Source organism: Mesocricetus auratus, unplaced genomic scaffold (genome assembly GCF_017639785.1).
Source record: "Mesocricetus auratus isolate SY011 unplaced genomic scaffold, BCM_Maur_2.0 Super-Scaffold_100010, whole genome shotgun sequence".
In the NCBI taxonomy this organism is placed as follows: Eukaryota; Metazoa; Chordata; class Mammalia; order Rodentia; family Cricetidae; genus Mesocricetus; species Mesocricetus auratus.
Genome location: NW_024429194.1, coordinates 38,576,373 through 38,600,153, shown reverse-complemented (window position 1 = coordinate 38,600,153; position 23,781 = coordinate 38,576,373). Strand labels below are relative to the sequence as shown.

At 36.1% G+C, this 23,781-nt stretch overlaps 1 protein-coding gene across 7 annotated transcripts in view; it reads right to left on the bottom strand.

Annotated features, from left to right (window-relative positions):
- Ikzf2 (IKAROS family zinc finger 2) overlaps positions 1–23,781 on the bottom strand; it is a 150,234-nt gene that overhangs the window by 41,719 nt on the left and 84,734 nt on the right. For 5 of the 7 annotated variants that reach the window (XM_040753387.1, XM_021227403.2, XM_021227404.2 and 2 more), the window contains 2 exons: positions 9,048–9,314; positions 1,370–1,537 (listed from right to left, as the gene is read on the bottom strand). In XM_040753387.1, the coding sequence (XP_040609321.1) occupies positions 1,370–1,537; positions 9,048–9,314 (435 nt within the window). The remainder of the gene's footprint in view (positions 1–1,369; positions 1,538–9,047; positions 9,315–23,781) is intronic. The other 2 variants (XM_040753389.1, XM_040753390.1) reach the window with 1 other exon arrangement.

The window sequence follows — 23,781 nt, the reverse complement described above, 5'->3', positions numbered from 1 at the left end:
GAGTGGTAAAATGGCCTACCACTGGAAGGTTCCCTGTACGACTGCCATCGAAGAATGGCTTAGTATGTTCTATGGATACAGCACAAGATATCCTTTCCACAGAAAGAACACATGAGTCTGAGAACAAGGAGGTTAGGATGTTTATAATTACTGTATGAAGGCGAGGAAAAAAAGTCACATCCATAAATGCTTATGAGGTACATAGTATAGTCCTCAGTTCAGTAACACTTCAGTTGGTTAGAATATATGTAGGAAGCTGATGGAAATACCTGCATCTTTTAAATATACCTTTCAACTTATGATGCTTTTCATTATAAAATAATATCACTGTAATTGACAACTAGAGTAGCATAATTTTCAAAAAATTTATGACATGTAAATAAATTATGTTTGAATTCAGAAAGTAAAATGTATTCTTAGAATGTTTGGTTTTCATATGCATGCTAATTTAACTTTTATAACTGTCCCAAATTTAATAGTTAAATGTTTAAAATTGCTCTCTATAATTCATATTATCTTAAAAAAATAAGTTCGGCCTTAAAGATAGCAAGAAAATGTAAAGAAGGCTGATAATGCTTAATCATCCCCTCATATTCCATAGCAATCTGAATTACAATCTGTTATGTACAGAATATCACTTTCTAGATCTTCCCATTAAAATTAAAATTTAACATGTCATTATAGACAAAGCATATACAACTGCTTTGAAAGTATTGTATTATAATATTCCACATTTAACTTTTCAGCAACAGCAGTTCATGCTGAAACCAGATGAGATTCATTCAGATTTCTTATTAGTCTTCCTCATTTATGTACTGCTATGCTAGTATTTTCTTAGCATATCAAACACTCTAGACCATTAAATCATTTATGAAGCAGATAAAATGTTCAGATCTTTTCCAATAAGTACAGTTTGAAATCTAGCAAAATAAGGTGAATTAAATGAAATATAAATCCCTCCAACAGCCAATTTTTTAATGTACAGTATTTTCAAGTTTAAAAAGAACAATATTTGATTTCTCACCGAGATCTAAGACGGAGTACTACTGAGCTGTTAAGAAACTCTACAGCTTTTAAGTTTTCTGGAAACTTCAGAAGTAAGTGTGCATTTCACTAGGCTTCAGTAACCCTTAGTTAAACATAATTACCGTTTTGATAATTATAAAACTTAAAAACTAAGGAAAATTTATGTTCTAGCTGCAAGACACTCTTTAGTGTCCTTTTCTCATGTCTGTTAACTTTGAATACTCATGTGCATCCTCCAAATGCCACCAATAACATGCAAGGCTCTCTAGGCCAAAGCTCCATGCTCCTTAATGTAATGCTGTTAACACCTTCTTGATTTTAGCTGTGACTTGGTGACACTTACCAGAGTGGGTCCTGAGGTGTCCTGTGAGAGCGTCCCTTCTTCTACAAGCATAGCTACAGAAAGGACATTTGAACGGCTTCTCTCCAGAGTGTAACTTTATATGTCTCAGAAGGTTGCCCTTCTGGGTGAAAGAAGCTCCGCACTGGTTACAGTGGAAGGGGCGCTCACCTGGAGACAGAGTGGGAAAGACCAAGCAGGTTATTGCGAGAGAATGATGTGCCGTCCAGTTAACCACAGACAATTCCCTAGGCTCACAATAATCATTGTCTACATACATCAAACCTTCACTTTCTCCTACAAGATCTGTCTGCTAGTAATAACTTCTCAAACTTCAGGTCAAGCAGTCAGTTTCCTCATTTAGTACAACCTTGACAAGATTCCTGTCACTGGATGAGAGTAGCAAAAATAGTATGTACCAGTGGTTCAACAGCTTGCTGTCACCACTTAGCTGGCCATTGCCTTCCATAGAGTACATTAATCCTCACATCCTGCTAATACTTAGGAAGTATTGATTTAAATTAAGGAATGTATGTCTTTTTTAGGGTCCTCTCTGTTTCCCAGTCTCTCTGGCAGTGTGGATTGTAGGCCAGCACTCCCCTGCTCCATGTCTAAAATCCATATATGAGTGAGTACATACAGAAGTCAACAATGGCAAAGTATCTGATAATACTGACACTAAGATCTGAACCAAAATAGGCATAAACATAAATAAACCTTCAAAGCCCACAGAGGAAATCTCTGGACAGAGAAAAAGGACTCCTGGTCTCTTGACCAACAACAATAAAACATTTGCCAAAAATCCCCAGTATACTTGAGAGAATCCAAAGAATATTATATTTCAAGATACCTTCTTTATGTCATTTTGTGGAAAACATTTGTTTAACAGGATTGTTTTCCCATGGTTTTCTATCAGTGAAACCATTAAAAAAATACGTAAGCCTGAATTTTCAGGTTTGTCTATTACCCTCAGCTGGTTGGTAGTCACCAATGCCATCAAAGGTAACAAAATCCATATAGGCAAGAAGTCAGTAACACTGGCAAAATCAATGGATAACATTATCAAACCAGGAGGGAAATCCTCTTACTTTTCATTTGCCTGTCTCTAAATGCAGATGAAATAAACGACAAACTGACATAAACACATGGTAAAAATACCTCACCCTAAAGCTCAAAGTTTAGACAGAAACCAAAATTAACCACTTCTTAAAGTTTAAAGGAAACTTTTCTGTATTTGTTACACTATAGGTATATTTTTCACAGTTTTCATAATTTGTACACTGGATTACCATGCTCATGTATCTTTAGCTAGAATATTTATATTAACAGTGAAGTGAACCTCCAAATATACTTGGCCCATTGTATAATGCAAACCCATGGTTTCTCTATTTTAAAAAGCTAGGATGCAAAAAACAAAACAAAACAAAATAAAAAAAAACAGATAAGCTTTGATAATTTTCTGGCAGGAACCAGAAATGTATATTCTGTCATACAGTTTTGCTACAAAACCTAAAGAATTTAAAACCAGGTAAGATCAAGCTCATACTAGATTCTACAGCATGTATTCTTGTGGAAAGTTAATGATGTACATACCAAAAGGCTTGTGTATGGTGATTTTTGTTTGTTTTGTCTTTTCTCTTAAAACATGGAGCTTTTGAAGCTAAGTTACAAAAGGTCCTAAAAATAGATATTATACTAAAAACTAAGCATAGTAAGGTTAGCCTACACTGAATTATATTTAACTAGTTTGATTTGTTGAAATCTAAAATGCTTCAAAGAAACCTTATGACTTAGTTTTAAACTCTAATTCTGGCTGTGGGCGGTGGTACACACTTTAAAGTCCAGCTCTTAGGAGGCTGAACTGGTGTATCTTCTAGAGTTCAAGGCCAGTCAGGTTTACATAGTGAGACCCTGTCTCCAAAATCTAATTCAGTATTCTGTGTTGTTTGTTGAGATGGGTCTTGCAGTGTAGAGAATGTTGAACGCATGGTTTTCTTGCCTTACAGGGTCCAAGCACTTGTTTTTGAGTAGATGCTGCAATGCAGGTCTTTTAAACCTAAGTTTTTAAGATCTTTTAAAATTTTATACACAAACACAATGTAGCTTTGAGATTTTGAAATTTTTTTCTCCAAGGAAATAACAGAGTGCAACTTTAAAATCATAATTATCTGCTCTCCACCCTGACATGGAATTTCAATAAAAGGAAAGACAGGGATGATACTTCTACAACACAGCTTTGTGAATAAAGAAAACAGCAAACAGGGAATTGTACTTTTTACTTCAACTATTTGATTTTACCCTTGGACTCTTTCTGCATAAGCTTTTCCTAGGAAAGGGACAAATTGGGACACAATAACTTTAAAAAGAAGTTAAATCAGGAGGTCTGTTAAAAGTTTTGAAATAATGTTTGCTTTTGCAGCAAGCTGATTTACACTGTCTTTAAATCATTTACGATCTTCATCAATGGTTTTAATCCCTACATTAAAGTAGCTAATTCAGTATCCAAAAAATAATGCTAGCCTGGAAAGGAAGCAATACTAAAGGGGAACCCTTTTTAAAAAGAATTTTACGGCAATCTAATCAAGTTTTGTGAAACTAATGAGGGAGCAACTTAGTGATAACATCTACAAAATGCTCCAGGTGCCTTTGGCGCTTTTTACTAAGAACACCTCAGAGAGGGGAAGACAATGAAAGGGACTCCGTGTACATCTCCCTGTATGGCTCTGTTGCTGGGTGTACAGGGAGGTCTCTTGTCCACATCCATGAGAAGTAAAGAACAAGGCAAGGTGTGCTATAAGCTGTAGCTCCCTTCTGATAATAGAAGAGGCTTTAGCACAAGCTTCTCCAGTTTCGCCCAGATGAAGCTTTGAGTAACACTGGCGGGAATTACTACTACTTCTCCACTGATGCTCTTTACCCCTCAGCTGTCAGTTCCAGGCTTTACTCATTTTAGTATGCAATCTGTCTAACTATGTGTAGTCCCTTGATTATAAAGAACTTGCTAACACTCTGAGGACACAGTTGTTTTGCTGCATTCAACACTGAAGTTACAATTAGAGTGATACTCTCAATAACACTACTATTAGAGAAGATGATAAACCAGGCTAACTGTTCTTTGTATATATAATTAATTTTAGGAAGACTTCAGTACAGTATATATACATATTATGCATGTATATGTTTTCATAATTAATAAGAAATAATCAACTGAATTTTTAAATTCTGTAAAATATTAGGAATCATGATAAATATGCAATGTTGTAGAATATTTCCCAGCCTAGACATTATAAAGGCAGAATTATCTTGAATTTAGATTTAAAAATTACCTACCTTTTCGGTAGAAAGGTAAAACAATGATATATTGTCAAGAAGGCTTTAAACAATGCATATTTATTTTAATTTGTTCTTTAAACCAAATGGAGAATCACTTGGCTCTTTTTGAGTTGGTTTTTAATTTATATAAAAGTAACATGTTCTTTGTGCACAAGTGAAAACAAAAGTTTTAAAATCCCCACAGATTCCTTGCTTACAGTACTAACATTGCAGAGCAATGGTTACTGTGTTCGTTACAACTGATTAGCCCATTAGTGGGAACTGAAGACTGGACTAACAATAAAGAAAATTAACTGAGATGTGGTCATGGGATTCCAAAGGTGGTTATGGGTTTTGTTTGTTTGTTTGTTTCATGGTGTTTGGATGCAACGTCTTAGCAAGCTCCGCTGGCCTTGAGCTTATTCTGTGCAGAGACTGGCCTCAAACTGCTGCTCTTTCCTGCTTCCACTTCCTGGGATTTCAGGTGTGCTCCATCATGCTAAGCCAGTATGTGCTTTAAATGACAGTCCATTAATTTACTGGTTGTCTAAATTAGTTTATGCATCATTTTTATTGTGGAAAGTGACATTTATATAATTTCATAAACACATCCAAAATGTGTTAAGTATTCAAATGACATGCAAATTCACAGAGACCAGTTTGCTTTTGTGACTCAAAGACAAGATGGTGCACCTGTGTTGGGTTGGAAAACCAACAACAAACAACAGAGAGCCTTGGAACACAAGACTGGCTAGAAAATGCTGTAATTTACAAAGATAAGAGAGCTATACCCCAAAGAGGAACAAGCTTAAGGATTGTCTACATTTATAATTTTATCATACAGTCATGTTCACATGGGGATTAAATAACTACCCTTTTTTATTTGTTTGTTTGTTTTTCTGTGCCCTATTTTCCCATTGAAGAGTGCCAGGAGTATCTGATGAAAATATTACCTGATTATTTACTAAAGTAGCAATGCCAAAGAAGTAACAGCAGGCCACTAAAAGACACTGGAATTGGCACTTTAGCAGAGTACAAAAGAGAAAGAAGAAAGGAACCTTAGATCTGATACCCCATGTAATTGGAATAAATTGGATGGCTTCACACTTTCTTATTCATTGTCAATTGTATAGTAGATAATTTATGCGCTTCCCAAGGGCCTCACAAAGGATTTAAGGTAGTGGCTTCTCTTTAGCTTTTGTTTTAAGAAGCTCTATAATGAAGACAGTAGTCCCTAATATTAGAGAACAAACACTTGGTTAAAGACTACATTCTAACTATATTTCTATGTCTACTTTAAAGAAACACAAAGAAGTCCGTCATCAAACAGTATTACAGTAGAGTTGAGAATATGACAACTGCGATCAACTAAGTCATCAGAAATATATATAGTTAAGGCCTATTTTAAGATGCCATATTTAACAGAGGGCTACAGTATGCTAAGTTTCTCTATGAATATCTATTGAAATTAACAAAAGTCTCCAAGATCCGAAGAAGGAATTCTAGTTTTCAAAATAGGTCAGTAAGGCAAAGGAGTTTGTGCTACCTAGTGAAATTCAGACGGTTGCTTTTTTTTTCATTGCCCATACTAGTGAATGTCATATTCTGTGACCTGTGCAAATCTGTGTACTATTTTATAAACAAGTCCTATACCAATTATATCATTTTCAGTTTTTAAATATTTCCATTCCACTTTTATAGCAAATATGTAGTGGAAAGTGGAGTAGGCATTTAACTATTTTATTTTTAAAAATTAGCAAATTTTAGCCGGGCATTGGTGGTGCATGCCTTTAATCCCAGCACTTGGGAGGCAGAGGCAGGCGGATCTCTGTGAGTTTGAGGCCAGGCTGGACTGACAGTCTCCAAAACAATACAGAGAAACCCTGTCTCATAAAACCAAAAAAAATTAGCAAATTTTACAACAGATACAATAAAATACAAATAAAAACTAAGTCTTTTAAGAAACAGTTCTCATGTTCTTTAAGATTTATTAAAAACTCTACGATACTACTGTTTTCTATCCAGCCCAAAGCTCACTTTCTTCAGATATTTGTTCAAATGTTGCCTTCTCAGCAAGGCCTTCCTTGCCCAACCAAGTTACAATGGAAAATCTGAACTTCTTATTCCCCCCCCTCTGCTTAATGTCTACTTCCTCACTCTGCTGTTTGTAAGACAGGGGTTTTGTGTACTAACAACTGCTATATCTAACACCCAGAAAGTTGTAAATGTTAAAGAAATACACGAAAGCACTTGAAGCGTCGTTAAAAAACATATTAAAAATCTTCTCAAACTAGTATTTACTATAAACTTTAGTCTTAAAATTATCAGTAAATAAAATTCAACTGCAAAGTAATTGAATTGTTTTAATATTCCAAAAGAAAAAGTTATTCATTAAATGGGTGTTACGTTCTTCAGGACACTCACTCAAACATAACAAATGTAGCTTTGTAAACTCCTTTCCAAGCCAGTATTATTTCATGGGCATGGAATAAAAGTAGATTAATTTTATAGTCCCATCTTTTTTTTCTTATGCAATAGAAACCAAAGCTTGGTATATCATAAATTTTTCCAAGGCACTTAAAATATTAATTAAATAAAATACAATTCAATAGTGATATAACCATTTTAAAACATGACATTCTTTTAAAAGAATATTCATAACAAAGCAAAAATACTAATTGCTATAGTTGTAAAAATACACACATTGTAAAGCGGTTGATATGATTACATTAATCTGAATGTGGAAATTCTATTGTAATTTTAAAAATATTAGCTTTAGTTTAAGTGACACTTTACAATAAGTTGCTGTATAGTAATAGGCCAAGGGTGTGTGTTCCAACTAAGCTAGTCTAGAAATCAGAATACCATGGTTCCAGCCTCACTGGTAACATTTTGTAGGTAAGGGACACAAGTCAGACAACCTGATTTTCTTCAAGTGTATTATCATGAAAGTTCTGAACTAAAAATAATTTAGTGTATAATTACAGCACATGTTTTAGGATAAAACTTTAAAGTTGATTATTTAGAAGTAAAATTTTAAAATAAATTTCTCTCATGTGATTTCTCATTCATTCAAAAGACTATCATATTTTAAAAGTGAAAATATTAATTATTAATGTTTTACAAGGGAATACTATCATGTTTTAGTAAAGGATATATTCCTCTAATATTTTCTTTATTTTTTAGAAAGGGTCTCACTATGTAGCCTTGGCTAGTCTGGGACTTACTATGTAGATCAGGTTGGTCTTGAATTCACAGAGAACCTCCTGTCTCTGACATCCAAATGCTGGAGCTAAAGGTGTGTACGAACACACCAGACTTGAAAATTTTTGTTGTTGTTTAGTTTGGAGACAGTCTCATGTAGTACAGGCTGGCTTCAAACTTTATATAAAGTTAGGATGACCTTAAACTTCTGACCAACCTGTCTCCAATTGCCAGAAACTGGGATTATAGGTACATGCCACCATGCCCTGCACAACTTAAAATTTCATAAAAGATTGACTATTATTCCTTAAAACACACACACACACACACACACACACACACACCTTTATTGCATTGAGTTTATCCACTCTATCTGTCCTTCCTTCCTTCCTTTCTTCCTATTCTACCTTCTTTCTTTCCTCCTCCTCTCAATCTAAAGCTTTGAACAAATTTCTATAACATTCTCCCCTCCTCATCTGATATGTTTTTATGAAGTACTTGTATTTCTCAATGCCTAAAAGCATATATTAAGTTATCCACAGGCATTTCCTCACCTAATTCCACAATTACACATTCCTACCAACATACCTGCCATCCTTTGTCATGGCTAAGCCTAACCATCTTTATCCAGAGTTAAAAGTAAAAATTATAGGAAGATGGTAACATCCTTGAACTAGAGAAAGTACCCCCACTACAGAGACCTTTGATAGATAAAGACTGACCAGAAACAATATTTCAAGGACTTAACCAAAGAGAAAATGGTTCATCCCTATATACAAGTGTGAGTGCTATCTTGTAGTATAAGGTTCTAGGAGGCAAACTATATTACATGCCCATGGGTATGGTAAAATATGTATACAAATATAAAAAGATTAAATTACTCAATGAAATTCTCCTATACCTTTTGAACCCTTATCATATTATTGCTATATTAAGACTGTGGAAACTGAATCCCACACTTCTTTTCTGACATGCTATTCAGATTTGAAGGCTGGAAGTCAAGACCCAGGCTACTTTCTGCTTCCCAGCAATCCAATACTAGCAGAATTCTGAAAAGGTAACTTCACATTGCCACCCCTGAATAAAAAGGAAAGAGAGTAGATGTCAGGTAATATCAACATCAGATGCCATGGGCAGTCATCAGGTTATTCGTTCAGCTGCTTACCAGTGTGACTCCTTTTATGTACCATAAGCACATTGGGCCCAATGCAAACCATGCCACAGACGTCACATTTCAGTTTACCATTCGGAAGCCGGATTCCTCCCTCGCCTTGAAGATCCTGGACTTTCCTGTTGTCAGCCACCTCGCTGCTCTCAATTAGGGGTTCTTCTAGGCTGCTCCCCTCATCATGGCCCCTGATCTCATCTTCGCGGCTCAGGGGTTTCCTGTCACACTCTTCATCACTCTGCATTTCTAGCTTTACGGAATTTGCTGTAATTGAAAAGGAATTGAAGACACCTGTTATGTGCTGTAAGCTCCATTTCTTTCCTGCCCGTTGTCACTCTATGGAACGGGTGAGGAAGGATAGACTAAGACACCACTGTGTTCCATGCTCTTCTAGGGGGTGAGCCTTCGGTGAGATGGAAGACAGCTCAGGGGCACTCGAGGGGAACAAAGGGCCCTTCATGTCCACATCTATTCGTTTATTCCACTCAGCTCTGTTGCTTTTATGCAAGCCATGATCTAGTTCTTATATTGTTTTAAAGTCTGTCACTAGGGTTAGTATGAATGGAAAGCATGTGTGGAAGACACAAGGTTAAATATTGCTTAACCCACTAAGCCACGCCTCCTCTTAACAATCATGTTTATGTCACATTCCCTACTTCACATCAGAGTACTTGTGTCAACCTGCTCCCGCACAGAGCAAGAGAAACAACTCAAGATCTTAATCCCACAAATGTCTGTCACATAGGAAAGTACACTGTCAGGGCAAATGTCCCCAAGTCAGACTAAACACAAACATTCAGTTGAGACCTGTATCAATGGGAGGCAGAGTGCATAAACCTTGCCATCTTAAATTACTCTGCTTTTGTTTCCTACATACAACAGAAATAGTCCTCTATGGAACAAACTGGCTTGTAAACCAAAGTGCGCGAACACTGACCTCTATAAAGCAACAAGCAGCTAGTGACAGGAATGGCACTGCATGCATGTACATACTTGCGACAGTAAAGAAATGTAATGCCTTCTGTTTGCTGTTTTTGGATCACCCCACAGAAAAGGTGGAATTCTGTTAGCCCAGCCCTTGATCTAAATGGCTCAGTCTTTTGACAAAGTAGGGGCAGGCTTTAAGTTAACACCAGGTTTTTGTTCCTTGATCTTGAAGAATTCATACTGAAGCTATTCGACATAACAAACTGGTTGGTTACTACCTGGTACATAGGAAATGAGTTTGCCAAGTCAAGTATGCTCTTTTTACTGCAGTTGCTTTCCTGAAGAAGTCATGTATCCTTGACTCATCACTAGTGCTTATCAGGACAGGGTGCCAGCATACGGCTTTCCCTGTCCCTCTCTAGAGATCTCTAATCAGAGGCAGTGAGCTAAGCAGTGTCAGTGGCATAATCCTAAACTAATTACTTAACCTATGAATCATGCATTTAAAAAGTGGCAATGAATTCAAATTGCTGAATAAGGTTTGGGTAGAACCGTTTGGTGAGAGTGGAGATACTTACATTCTTCAATTATTAAGCATCTTCAAGAACTTAGCATTTCTCCCTGCCCTTAGTACAATGGAGATGATAACGTCCCCAATTTGCAGGATTAATCTGAGCATTAAGTGGGTAAACTCAGTAAACGTGCTTCTCTCTTTTTTAAGATTAATTAACTTATACAATGCAAACTGCTGTATAATCCACAAAGGGACAGCCACTCTTACTGAGTCTAGCAATTTAGAAACAGATATGATACTACTGGTTTTTGAGAGGAGAAGGGACAGTATTCTGCTCAACAGTATATCTTCCTTCCCCCAGTATGCTCACAGACCTTGTGATGTACAGATGTTCAGACAGTATTAATTTATTAGTTTAAAATCATTATGTGTTATATATATATATATTCCTCCAACCCTGTCTTATATGTTATAGATTCCACGCCATTGTAAAGAAAGACACAACAATATAAAGGATTGAATTGTGAAAATTAAGTCAATTTTAGCAAATGCTCAGAATCCCTCAGTCTCTGTCTCTAAAGAAACCATGATCATAATGCCCCCATTTAGAAGTCTCTCTGAATCCATTTAAAATGCAAAATAAATTATATATCCACGCTAGCAGCAGATTTATCATCATCCGCTCTTTGTTGCTATTACATATATAGATATTCTCACAGAACGATCAGTGTGAAAAGTCCTGTATTTCTACACGCATTTACAATTATGAGTTAAGTTTGCTGCTATAAATTTAAATAGTCTTTCTGAAAACTGTTTATCAACATTATTTGCCCATTTTTTTCTATCAGGTTGTCAAACTTTCTCACTGAGTATAAATGTTTTTTTTGTTCTGAAAATCAAAACCCAAAATTTTCTAGTATTTAAAAGAATTTTTAATGTGATTTTTGATGTGACACCACAAGCAGAATATCCCACAACCAACAACACAAGACAGTCTGTGGTCAACAGGGGAACATGTTAGAAATACTGTATAGAGCTGCTTCTGTTAAGATTTCAGATCTCTTCCCAAGATACCTCATTATGTATATATAAATATTCCAAATCTGACAAAAATATAATCTATTAGGAAAACTTATCCCCAGCATTTCCTCACAGCCTATTCCCCATTCATTACCCAGGAACTTGATCCTACACTGCTGATGTATTTTGCAAATATTTTGGCTTTCCATTTTATTCATGAACTAGCTACTGTTTGATAAGCCATGTTTAATCAGCGTAATGCTAGCCAGAGCTCCTCTTCAGAACTCAAGAAGGTGCAGATTGTCAGCATGAAAGTACAGGCCTCTCAAATATCAAAATAGGACAGAATTTTAAAAGAAAAACTGGCTTGATTTTAAACATCAGATTATCTTTTTTCCTTAGAGAGAGGACATTAAAATGAGGACATGGGCAAATGTCATTAAAAAACGAAACAAAACACTGTCAGATTAAAATATGCTCCCCAGGAACTATTCTCCCTAGAAGACTAAATTGTATGCAAACCCTGGGGAAGCATTCATTTTTACTGTAACTGAAACAGAAAAAAATTATGAAGTTATAGTATAGGATTTATATCAATGCTATAAGAAAGCATGTGTAAATTTGTGTCCCATTGCTGTCCTTATACAGTAAACTAGTAAAATGTAACCTGTGTCAATATACACATCATAGACTAAACTACACCCCAAATGGTAGCCCACATACAAAAATAAGTCTCATAATAATTCATTTCTGATATCTGAGTATACAGTCAAGTTGAAACTGTATGTTAAAGAAGTAGGAAATTAAATAAAATGGCCTTTAAATCCTAACCACTAAACAGAAACCTTTACTAGCTCAAAAAAAAACTATGTGACTTATTTTCAATATAAGATGTTTCTAATCATGACAGAGTGCCTATGTTTTAAGTATTTAATGATAAAATTCAAGTGTTAGGAAAAAAAGCATGAGTCCAAATTTCCACATTAAGAAAGAGTTGACTCTCACTATTTAAATAATAATGAGCCTAATACAACTATCAATCACTAAATATAATATTAATATAACATTAGTTTCCAGTTTTTGGAATTAGAGTTTTAACCTTCACTACATGGACTTAATTTTACAATGTGGTCTAGGAATATGCTCTTCATAAGTCTGAAGCTAATTTCATTCTATGTAAGCCTGATGTGTTCTTCCATATTGTGTAAGTCAAAGCTATAAAGGAGCTCTTTTGGAAAAATTGACTTCTCAGCCAAACAATCTTCTAAGACTCTTCAGTAAGCATACTGGGCTAACAACATTCAGGAGCTGCACCATACTGGGCTACCTATACTCAGAAGCTTCAAAATCATAATTGAATCTAGATATATAACAAGAGTCAGAGGTCCACACTATACTTGTCTCTCATTCATTAGTGAGACATTAAGGAGAACACTGAATGAAAGTGTATGTACAGGTAAACAGATTATTATAACACACACACATACATATACACACAAACAATAGCATTTAAAAACAAATTGCAAAATGACATTAGTAACAGCTCCACAGCTGTTAAGAAATTAATTCAATTTTATGTATGTAACAATGAAATTTTACTTTCTACCATAGTTTTGCTAAAATAAAAGCAGATCAGTTGATGAGAAAAAAATAGAAAGCAAAATGTGAGACAGTTTTGTATCCACACATGAATGTAACACTCACATTAACCATTTCCCTCACATAGCAAGAAACAAACACAGACTTTTCTTTAGAAGTTGGGCTTTTGTTTGATTTTTGAGAAAGAACTTAAAATTGGGTGAATGGGGAAGGGGAGAGGAAGGAATTGGAGGAGTGGGAGAATATGATAGAATATATAAATATTTTAAATGTGAAAACTGTTCTAAGTAACAAAATATGATGATGATGATGATGATAATAATAATAATAATAATAATGACACTACTACTACTACTACTACTAATAATAATAATAAACTCATAGAACCGAGGCCAGGAGTATAACTCAAGCCAAGTGCTTGCTGAGCAGACACAGAGACCTAGCTTAGGTGCCTAAACATACTAAAATACTTGCTTCTGATTATATTTTGTTTAACATTTATTGGAGATTGGTGACTAATAATAAAACAAAGCACATTTATTTAATAAGAAACTTCTATTAACAAGGCAGTATGCACATAAAAAGAGGTCATGAAGGAGTTCCTGCCTAAAAACAGTAGATATTTCACTAATATCATCTACTTACACACAAATTTACAGAATGAAATAGTACAAGGGTTAAGGAGAGTTTCCTTCAGACATTTTGGATACACTGAATATTTTGTTATATATCCATAATGCAGATTTCACCCAAGTACCCATCTTTGTAAGACAGGAGGAGACCGTGGCATCTCTGGTGACTGATTCCTTCAAGAAATATGAAATAATTAAAAAGTTTTAACAAGTTTTTATATGCGTGATGTAATATGTGAAGCTAATTTTGAAAGGATAAATTTTGCTTTCCATAAAATAGAATTTGGTCTTCAAAAATAATCTCATTACATTATAGTTGAAAAGCTGTGGAAATACCATAGCAACCAGAACTGGAAGTGTAATTATCAAAATATTTTGATTATATTAACTTTCTACAAATTAAAACTTATTACTAGTATGACCTGATTCTACTAACCCACAAGCAGATTAGTTAGGCTTCCCGTGTGCGAAAAAATACAGGGGGCTTGTGATTTGTTTCCTACATTTGTAAGGGTGTGTAGATTAATCATGTACAGTATAGAACAAATTTCCAAGATTATTTTCTGTCAAATTGATGCCTTTAGCTTTCAAAAATATTTTTAAATTTTCAGTTTTCCACGTGTGTGACAGAGAGGGGGGGGACCAGTGGAGAACTTTGAATGTAGTTCTGCAGGTATCATACACCTTTTAAAACACTTCTTTTTTGGCAGGGTCTCTAACTAGCTTGGAAACTTACCAAGTACACCAGGCTATCTGGCTAGCAAGTCTTGGGGACCCACCTATATTTTCCTTCTTATCCCTCGTATTACACCCCGTGGCACCACAAATGGTTTTTGACATGAGTTCTGTACATGGAACTCAGCTTGTCATGCTTACATGCAAGCATGCTACTACCTTCCCAGCATGTAAAACTGAAAAATTGAATGGCACCAAATACTAAGGTAGTTCAAGTACTGTTAGTTTCATATGAAAAAGAAAGGGAGACTAGAATATCATTCTTCCCAAATTAAAGCAGTTATCATGTGTGATTCTATTTTTATATGCTCGGTTTCTGCTGTGTAAGAATTCAAGTGGGCACTTAAGGGACTTAAAACTTAGAAACAATTTCTCTCATTTGATGCTGGTTACATGAGATGGCATTAAACACACTAGTTGATTCAATACTTCTATCTAATCATCTACTGAAGTTGAATCTATAGTAATATAACTTTCTTTTAAACACTGGAAAAAGACACACTAAACTTGATTAATTCTGTGTTACTAGTTCAGCAGCTGTTTAAATAACATGCTAGCAAACCAAAACAACTTCAAAACTGATGTAAAGTACAATCATTTACCAAGAATCTACCAACAGGCTAAACACAATAAAAATGATCATAACCAGAGTTATCTTCAAGTATATGCAATAATTTTTAACTCCTCGGTGAAATTTCAAAGGATATAAAAACTTTATTCCTGTTAACTGTAGATAAGTGATGGGTAAATCCTGCAAAACAGCTCCCTTAAAAAATCTGTCTAGTATTTATTTTTTGAAGGGTTGGACAAGTCCAGACACTGGTGTCACTGAGCAGCAGCTGAACTGTTTGTGGGCTCCTCTTCACATCTCCACTGGTGTGTGTGTGTGTGTGTGTGTGTGTGTGTGTGTGTGTGTGTGTCTGAGTGTGCACACACATAAATATTTGTGCTGATATGTGTGTGTCTGTTTATCTGTGGGGAGGTTCCAAGGCCAGTGCATTCTTCAGTCATCTTCTGCCTTATTTTTGGTTATGAGCCTAGACTTTAACGGCTAAGCTATCCCTCCAGCCCCTGCCTTATTTTTGATATAGGGTCTCTCTCTCTCTTTTTTTTTCTTTCTTTCTTTTTTTTTTTTTTTTTTTTTTTTTTGGTTTTACGAGACAGGGTTTCTCTGTATTGTTTTGGAGGCTGTGGGTCCAGCCTGGCCTCAAACTCACAGAGATCCGCCTGCCTCTGCTCACGAGAGCTGGGATTAAAGGCATGCGCCACCACCGCCCGGCTGATACAGGGTCTCTTACTGAGCTTGAAGCTTACTCTTTCTAAGAGCAGCTGATTGCATGCACCCACCCTACCCCACCCCAGCACTAGGGGTGCAGATATGTGACCCCAGGCCTGACTTCTGTGAATAATACTTTTTATTTACATGGGTGCTGGAGAACCACACTTGGGTCCTTATGACAAGGCTTCAGGAACGTACCCATCCAGATAAGTACACAACTGAGGCCAAATCTATCCTTAACATTTTCAGGCTACAAAGTTGTTTTCTGTGAAACTCATGTTGGCCCTAACACTATGTCGATTTCATTAATGTGTAAGCTTTAATTTTACAATGCATAACAGTCATCAATGAAATATAGTATAAATTCAGTGGTATAACAATGCTATCCTTACATGATCTCACATACACTAGCCACTTACTATACATTGTTACACCGTTGTTGCTGACTTATGCATTTTACTTAAGTTAGTGAAACTTGCAAAAATTAACTACATCTGAGAAATGTAAAGATATAGAGATAAATTTTAAGCACAGAACATAAACAATATCACTGTAAGGCAAGATATAGTTCCCAGACTACTAACAGTTTAATAGTCACAATAACTAAAGCGTATTTTCATCTTCATATTATGGATAAAGATATGGGTGAAGTAGCAAGCTGAGTTGCACAGCTGTTCAGCATCAGCTGACACTGGGACCTAGCACTCACTGAGAACCAAATTCTTGCTATGTTGCCTATTCATCATAAGCAGGGCAGTGACTAGTTATTAGTTAACAACAAAAGAAATGCCAACCCATTAAGAAATAATAGCTTAGAGCAATGTGTGCATATATAATTCTAGGTCTAATATGGGTAATTAGTTTGCCAGTTTGGGGTAAAGAAAACATTGTGTGAGAGTTCTTTTGGAAAATAGACCAGCTCTTACTGCCAAATTTTCTGAGCATGAATTTCATCCCATGTAAGAGCAATTGACTTTGAACTGGTGTTTGGCAATCATGTGTTTAATATAACTATGGGAGGATTACAAAACAAATTACATTGGGAAATATTTTTAATAAGAGAAGAACAAAACTCTTAACTTCTGTAAGAAGGAAAATCGTTACTATACAATCCACCCCACTGAGCATGCGCCCAAAAGGAACTACAGCACAGGATCACCGGAGGTCACTAAGGACACTTAACCAGGCCAGAAGGCAGTAAGGAATGGAGCAGGGGTTTCTATTATGGAACAGTTCCAACACAGGGAAGATCCAGTCCCTGACTCTTTAGTAGTTCAGCACAATCTCTGAAGTGACGAGAGAATACAATGCTGTCCATACTCTGGTTCAACACTTCTTGGGTGGTCATACATATCAAGATTAAAATTGGACGGTCCTTCCAAGGTGTTTCTTACAAACATGTTCTTACTTGTCTGCATCGGGTAAAGATTCCACATTTAGCCCATGTGATACATGTTGGTCAATTGTAAATGTAGATCCCATAAAAACCTATCAAGTGGGGACCAAGAGAAAACCCATGATTAAGGGACAGTAACCTAGATAACTGCCAACCAAATCTTAACACTTCTAATTCTATTTTGGTTTTCCACCATGTGGCAGCTGCAGTTCCCTTTACCACATTCATGCCTGGCTTCTGGTTCTGCTGAATGAATATTTTGTGCAGCGATAGAGAAATCTATGTTAAAAGGGGCAGAAAATCACAAATCAACATATGAGGTAATGGAGAGGGTAGATTAGAGTACCTGTCTTTAAACTACGAATGTATGAGTGTTAAGTCACCTACCAAATATTCCCACTTCCTAATGTATGTACAGAATGGGATAATATCCTCTACACAAAAAACAGAAGACTATAGACACATAGTTAATTAGAGCAAGCAATGGTTGTGAACATGAATTGGATCCTGGAGCTTAAGGTCAAGTTCATTTAAGTATTAGCCATAGGACTTTAGGAAACCTGTCTCAATTTTCTTGTCTAATAAGTATCAAGGTATTACACATATTACATTCTGAGTATTAAGCATAATAGTATATATAACACACAAAGTTATGTTGCTTGTTTTAAAATTTGGACAAAACTATACCATAAATGTATACTATCAAATAAGCTGGGTGTTTGGTTCATCGTGAATAAAGGTAAGAAGGTCCCATGGTAGCATTTAAGACAATACTTGCAAATTGTTACGCAATAAAGGTCATAAATAATAAGCCAACAGCTAACATAATGCTGGATGGGGAAAGCCAAAGGCTTGTTCTTCAAGATCTTGAGAAAGACAAAAATGCTCACTTTCATCTCATATACTCAACATAGCACTAGAAGTGTAAGTTAGAGCCGTCAGACAACAAAAACAAACAAACCATATCCACTGGAAAGGAGAAAGTCAAGTTGCTAGTATGATCTTTTATATAGAGAAAAACAGAAGAATTTCATTTAAAATTTTGAAAATAAATTCAGCAAAGATTCAGGATACATAATCGGCATAAAAATCAATAGTATTGCAATGTAGCAGTAGCTAATTATGGGAAATAGAAATATCATTCATAATTGGTCCAAAAATTTCTTAGGAATAAACTTAACTGAAAGGTAAAGAGTTTATATAGTGAGAAGTATAAAACTCACACAGAAGTTGGAAAGAAACCACATGTCCATGGATGAAACAAGTGAACACTATCAAATTGTCCACACTGCCCCAAGTAAATTACAGATTCAACATAATCCCTATGAAAAGCCAATGACATCCTTCACAGACAAGTTTAGGCTCTCTCTCTCTCTCTCTCTCTCTCTCTCTCTCTATATATATATATATATATATATATATATATATATGTATGTATGTATGTGCAAGTGATTCCTTCTCTGGTATTCTATAGGCACTTCAAATGTTTGATTCAAATTAAAAGTCTACATGTGGTTCCAAGATGCAAGGTTAGTCGATTAGAAATCTGTAGCCAATAAAGCACTTTGACTAGTAAGAAGGAAAAAGAAAGTGATTAAGGACAATTTACAAAGCAAATTTTTAACAGATTTTTTGCCAAAAACCAATTTCCTTCAAAGTAACAGCATCATATTTATTAACTATGAACATATCTTATTTCCTAATCTTAATGAGTGAACACTTTGTATAAAGTATAATATATATATACATATATATCAGAAATCAGTATTGTTACACGCCAATTATCCGGAAAAGAAATCAAGAAGCTATAGCATTGAGAATAGTGACCAAATAAATAAATAAACAAACAAACAAAATTCCTACAAATAAATTGAGTCAAAGAGGGAAAGATCTCCTTAAAGAAAATAATAAAACCCTGATGAAAGAAATTAGAGCTAGTGAGATGGCTCAGGGAGTAAAGGAGCTTATTGCCAAACCTGTGTACTCGAGTCTGACTCCTGCACTCTGCAAGTTATGCTCTGATCTCACGCATGCCGATGGCACGCACATGTGTGTATAAAAACTTGCTTGCATTCACAGAAAATAAATAAATACTGTTTGTGAAAGAAATTGGAGACGTCAGAAAAGCAGAGCTACAAAACTCTCAAGTTGCCAGAATAAATAGGCTGGAAGGAGCAAAGATGGAGGCATTACATCACCACATTTGAAGCTGGGCTGCAGAGTTTTGGTGCTCAAAACAGGATGGTAACGCCATTAAAAATGGGTATGAAAAAAAATGAAGCAAAGCAGACAGTCGAATGCTGACACATATTACTATACCCACCTGATTTTCCCAAGAGCAAGCTTGGGAAACAACAATCTTGTCAACAAGCCATGCTGGAACAGCTGGACATTCAGGTGCAGAATTATGAGACTACAACCCTCTGTCATACCAGTTACAAAAACTAACCAAAATTAAGTGAAAATATTAAATTTTCTGAAATTTAAGTCTTGCCAATATGAAGTGACTGAAGAAAAACCTAAGGGAAATGCTTCAAGGCATTAGACACAGTAAGGAATTCTGGGGGAAGACCTCAAAGTCACATGAAATAAAACAAAATTAGTCAAGTGTGGTTTTACCAAACTGAAAACCTTCTGCACTGCCAAGCGAAAATATCCCCACAGAAGACAATTTACAGAATGAAAGACAGTATTTGCAAACTATACATTTGACATAGAGTTAATGAGGCTGATAAGATGGCTTAGTTTGTAAAGTGTTTGCTGTGCATGTATGAGGTCTTGAATAGGGTTCCCATTACCCTGGAAAAATTTGAGTAGGTTGAAGTGTCTGTAATCCCGGTTTTGGCAAGTTCTATATCCAATGAGACACTGTTTTTCAAAAACTAAGGTGGCAAGCAGCTGAGAGAGACACCTGATAGACACCTCCATGCCCTGTGTGTACACACATAAAATGTAAACAATGAATCAGACATTTAATACATAGAAGACATGCAAATGTCCAACGTCTATATATGAGAAATGTTCAGCATCATCTGATCATCGGGGAACTGCAAATCAGAAACACATGAGATGTCACCCTATGTAGTAAGAAGGCTTGTTATAAAAAGGAAGTGATAACAAGTGGGTAGCAAACCTCCGGGTGTTGCTCAAATTTGGACAGACTTGGTGGAAAAGCATCTAAAAATGTATTATCATCCAGCCTGGTCTACAGAGCAAGCTCCAGGACAGCTAGGACTATTACACAGAAAAACCCTGTCTTTAAAAAAATGGATTAGTTTATGAATTGCCAATCTTAATACTCAGTAGGTATTCTATGGAAATGAATTAGTCTGCCAAAGAAACAACTACATACCCATGTTTAGTACAACAGTAGTAACAATAGCAAGGATACAGAATAAATCTTCATGTAAATCGAATGATGAATAGGTTAAAATATATGGCAGATTCACCATAGACTATTTTTCAGCTATAAAAGAAGGAAATGAAATCCTGTCATTTATGGAATGGATACAAGTAGGGATCATTGTATTTAGTGACTATTAAGTGACAAAAGCCAGACACAGAAAGGCAAATACTGCATGACGTTACTCATACATGGAATTTAAAACAACTGGCCTCATAGAATGGTGGTTAGCAAAGGCCTGAAGTAGGAGGGAGAGAAAGATGGGGAGTTGTCTGTCAATGGATGCAATGTCACAGAGCAATACCAATAGGAAATTGTGCTGTACTAGTGTGCACATGAAAGTAATTATAGGTATGATAGGGCACTAATACTTCAAAAAGGCTGACAGTGGTACTTTGAATGTTTGAATAATGAAGAAATTACAAATTAAAAGGAGATAGAACATTCTAGCTGAACTTAAATATCACACCAATTATGAGTATATGAAACATTCATTACATTGTCCAACAAGGATGTAGCAGGCTCAGTAACACTGCAGGGCAATATCTGTCATGTTCTCTGATGAAATGTATGCACGTTTATCTGCATCCCATTTTATCTGTGACTGTGCATCATAAAACACAGAGACTCAGAACACCCCTGATCTTGAACAAATGCCAGTGTAAAATATAAGGCATATATGATCAAGAAATGCTTCCATTCATGAGTGGAAAAAAAAAGAAACTTCTGAATTGGAGCCACTTTAATGGTGTTTTCCTTCTATTCAACAATGGAAGTTTTGATTACTCTTGAGTTGTCTCCATTTCTAAGTTACCCATTTAGCAGGCTTTCCAAAGCTGATAACTGAAGGGCATGGGGCATTAAAGTAATGATATAATACTGTGTATTAAGGCAAAGCAGCCCTCATCTAGTTGAAACACGTGTAAATGGTGTTCAGCTTGTAAAGGTAAGCTAATGTGCTAATCGAGTTTAAGAGACTACCCTAACTCACTAGTAACACTTCATGTATAGTGTTGGTGCTTTTGGGTGAGGTAACACAGAGAGTAAAATCTGCACACAGTACATATTATTATTTCCCCCTTTTAAAACTTGTGATTTAGCACTGCATGTCTGACCCTTGTCATCTGTAATTGCATAGGCTACTTCGAACAGACTGGACCTCCTTAGCTGAGAAAATTAGTATGCCATGCCACCCCACAGGAGGACAGGGTTCTTGAGGTCCCTCTACTCTGTAGAATTTATATTTGTGGAAAATATCAGACTATTTAAATTTTCATATGAATAAGAAGTTGTGAAATTAGTAAGTATTATGGTCATTTGGTATGGCAATATGAATTTATTTGCAAAAATGTCTTTAGGTGTAGAGACTGAATAAGTATTCAACTTTTAAATGATGTGTTTAAAACTTCTGGCTTAAACACAATACTCATAATTGTGTGCCTTACTGTGTTTCTGAAGGTCAAGGTGAGAACAAAATTACATGTACGTGCATGTGCATATATGTGTGCAGTATACATGGGGAACCAGGCTGGCATGGGTGTAGGGCGTTCGTTCTTTATTAAGTAATAAATGTTTGTGACTTAAGCAGATGTGACTGCAAGGTGATTAAAATGCCATCCTCACATGTTTCTTTCAGTGGAATATTGGATGGCATCCAGAAAGGGAGAGGGGAGAGGCAAAACAAACACAACCAACTCAACTTAACAAAAGGGGAATGCGCCATAGCCTTCACTAAAAGCATAAAATTCTTGACTCAGATAGTCATGGACACTCTTGAATTTCTCCTTTCTTTTACTTCGGCTCAGTCAGGATGTGAGCCCCGCCATTATGTATGGCTCGAGGCTGTTTGCGAGCTTCCTCCCCATCTGGGACTGAGGCAAATTGCAGGTTTCCAGGGAGGGGAATGCTTTTACAGCAGGGATCGCAGCTTTACCACTTGGCACGAACTGTGCCAAGTCCAGTGACACTACCTGCTTGGCTCCCTGTGACAACCTGGGCACCAGGTATTGTATTTTTAGTTCCTGAAAATATATAGGAGGATTTCAGAAGTCTGACATTGTTCTTTGCTTGAAGACCATAAACACATGAACAGCCATTAAAAGTCATTTCGCTCCATTTCCACCTACAAAATGAATGTAATTACTTCAGGGCACACACACACACACACAAAGCCTCAATCTACATTTTTGTCCCTCTCATCTTACAAAGTCCACCGTTCCCTTTCAGGTCCCTAGCAGACCGCCTTTTCCAAAGGCTGCATATACTTACTAAAAGCACCACTCATTCTGAGGAAGCTGTCAGCAATTACTGCCGTGAACTTTAAATCCTTTCCTCTAACTACCGCAGTAGTCTAGAAATAATGACACAACTTCTCATTGCTTTAAAATGTCAAGCTGACCACTCAGAAATTTCAGCCAGGTTTCTCCACGAAGGCCCGAAATGAGGAGACATGTTATGAGACTTCCAGCTCATCTCCTGTTTCATTACCACACTGCCTAACACCTTCATGGTATAGCAACACCTTCAGGGACACGTTGAAACCTAAACAAACCACAGAGACTGCTAAAAGAACAAAGGGAACATCATGTGCCTGGCACATGCAAGCTATCTTTCCCCTTGATCGGACACTATCCTTTAAATTATTTTCAGTTTTCTTCCATACCATCCCCTTTGTAAGTGGTTTAAATCTGTCGCTAGTCTTTACCCAATGGTAAGGGAGCTGTAACTGAACAGTAGAACTTTAAAATACATATATGCATGTATGTATTTACACACAACTCCACCACCCTCCCACACACCAACAACTACTTTTTCTTATGTTGCTCTTTCTATATAGACCAGGCTGGCTTTGAACTCACAGAGTTCTGGGATTAAAAGCTTACTCCACCATGACCAGCAATAATGACTACTTTCATACATTTCAGTACTAGATTTATTATCAAATGTTTGGCTCAGCTTTTAGTCAAAGACAAAGGAAGAAAAATCATCTAAAATTGTGTAGATCCTGGGAACTGAAAGCAGGTCCCTCCCTGTAAGAGCAGAAATTGCTCTTAATTGCTGAGCCACTTTTCCAGCCAGTAAACTAACTTTCATAACTTCATGAGACCAACCAGCCCAGATGGGATCAGAATTACAAAACTACAATGTGGATAAGAATAGAGGAAAATTAAGATTTAGTTTAAAAATATGGAAAGCATTGGCCTGCTATTTCTGACTATTTTCAAAA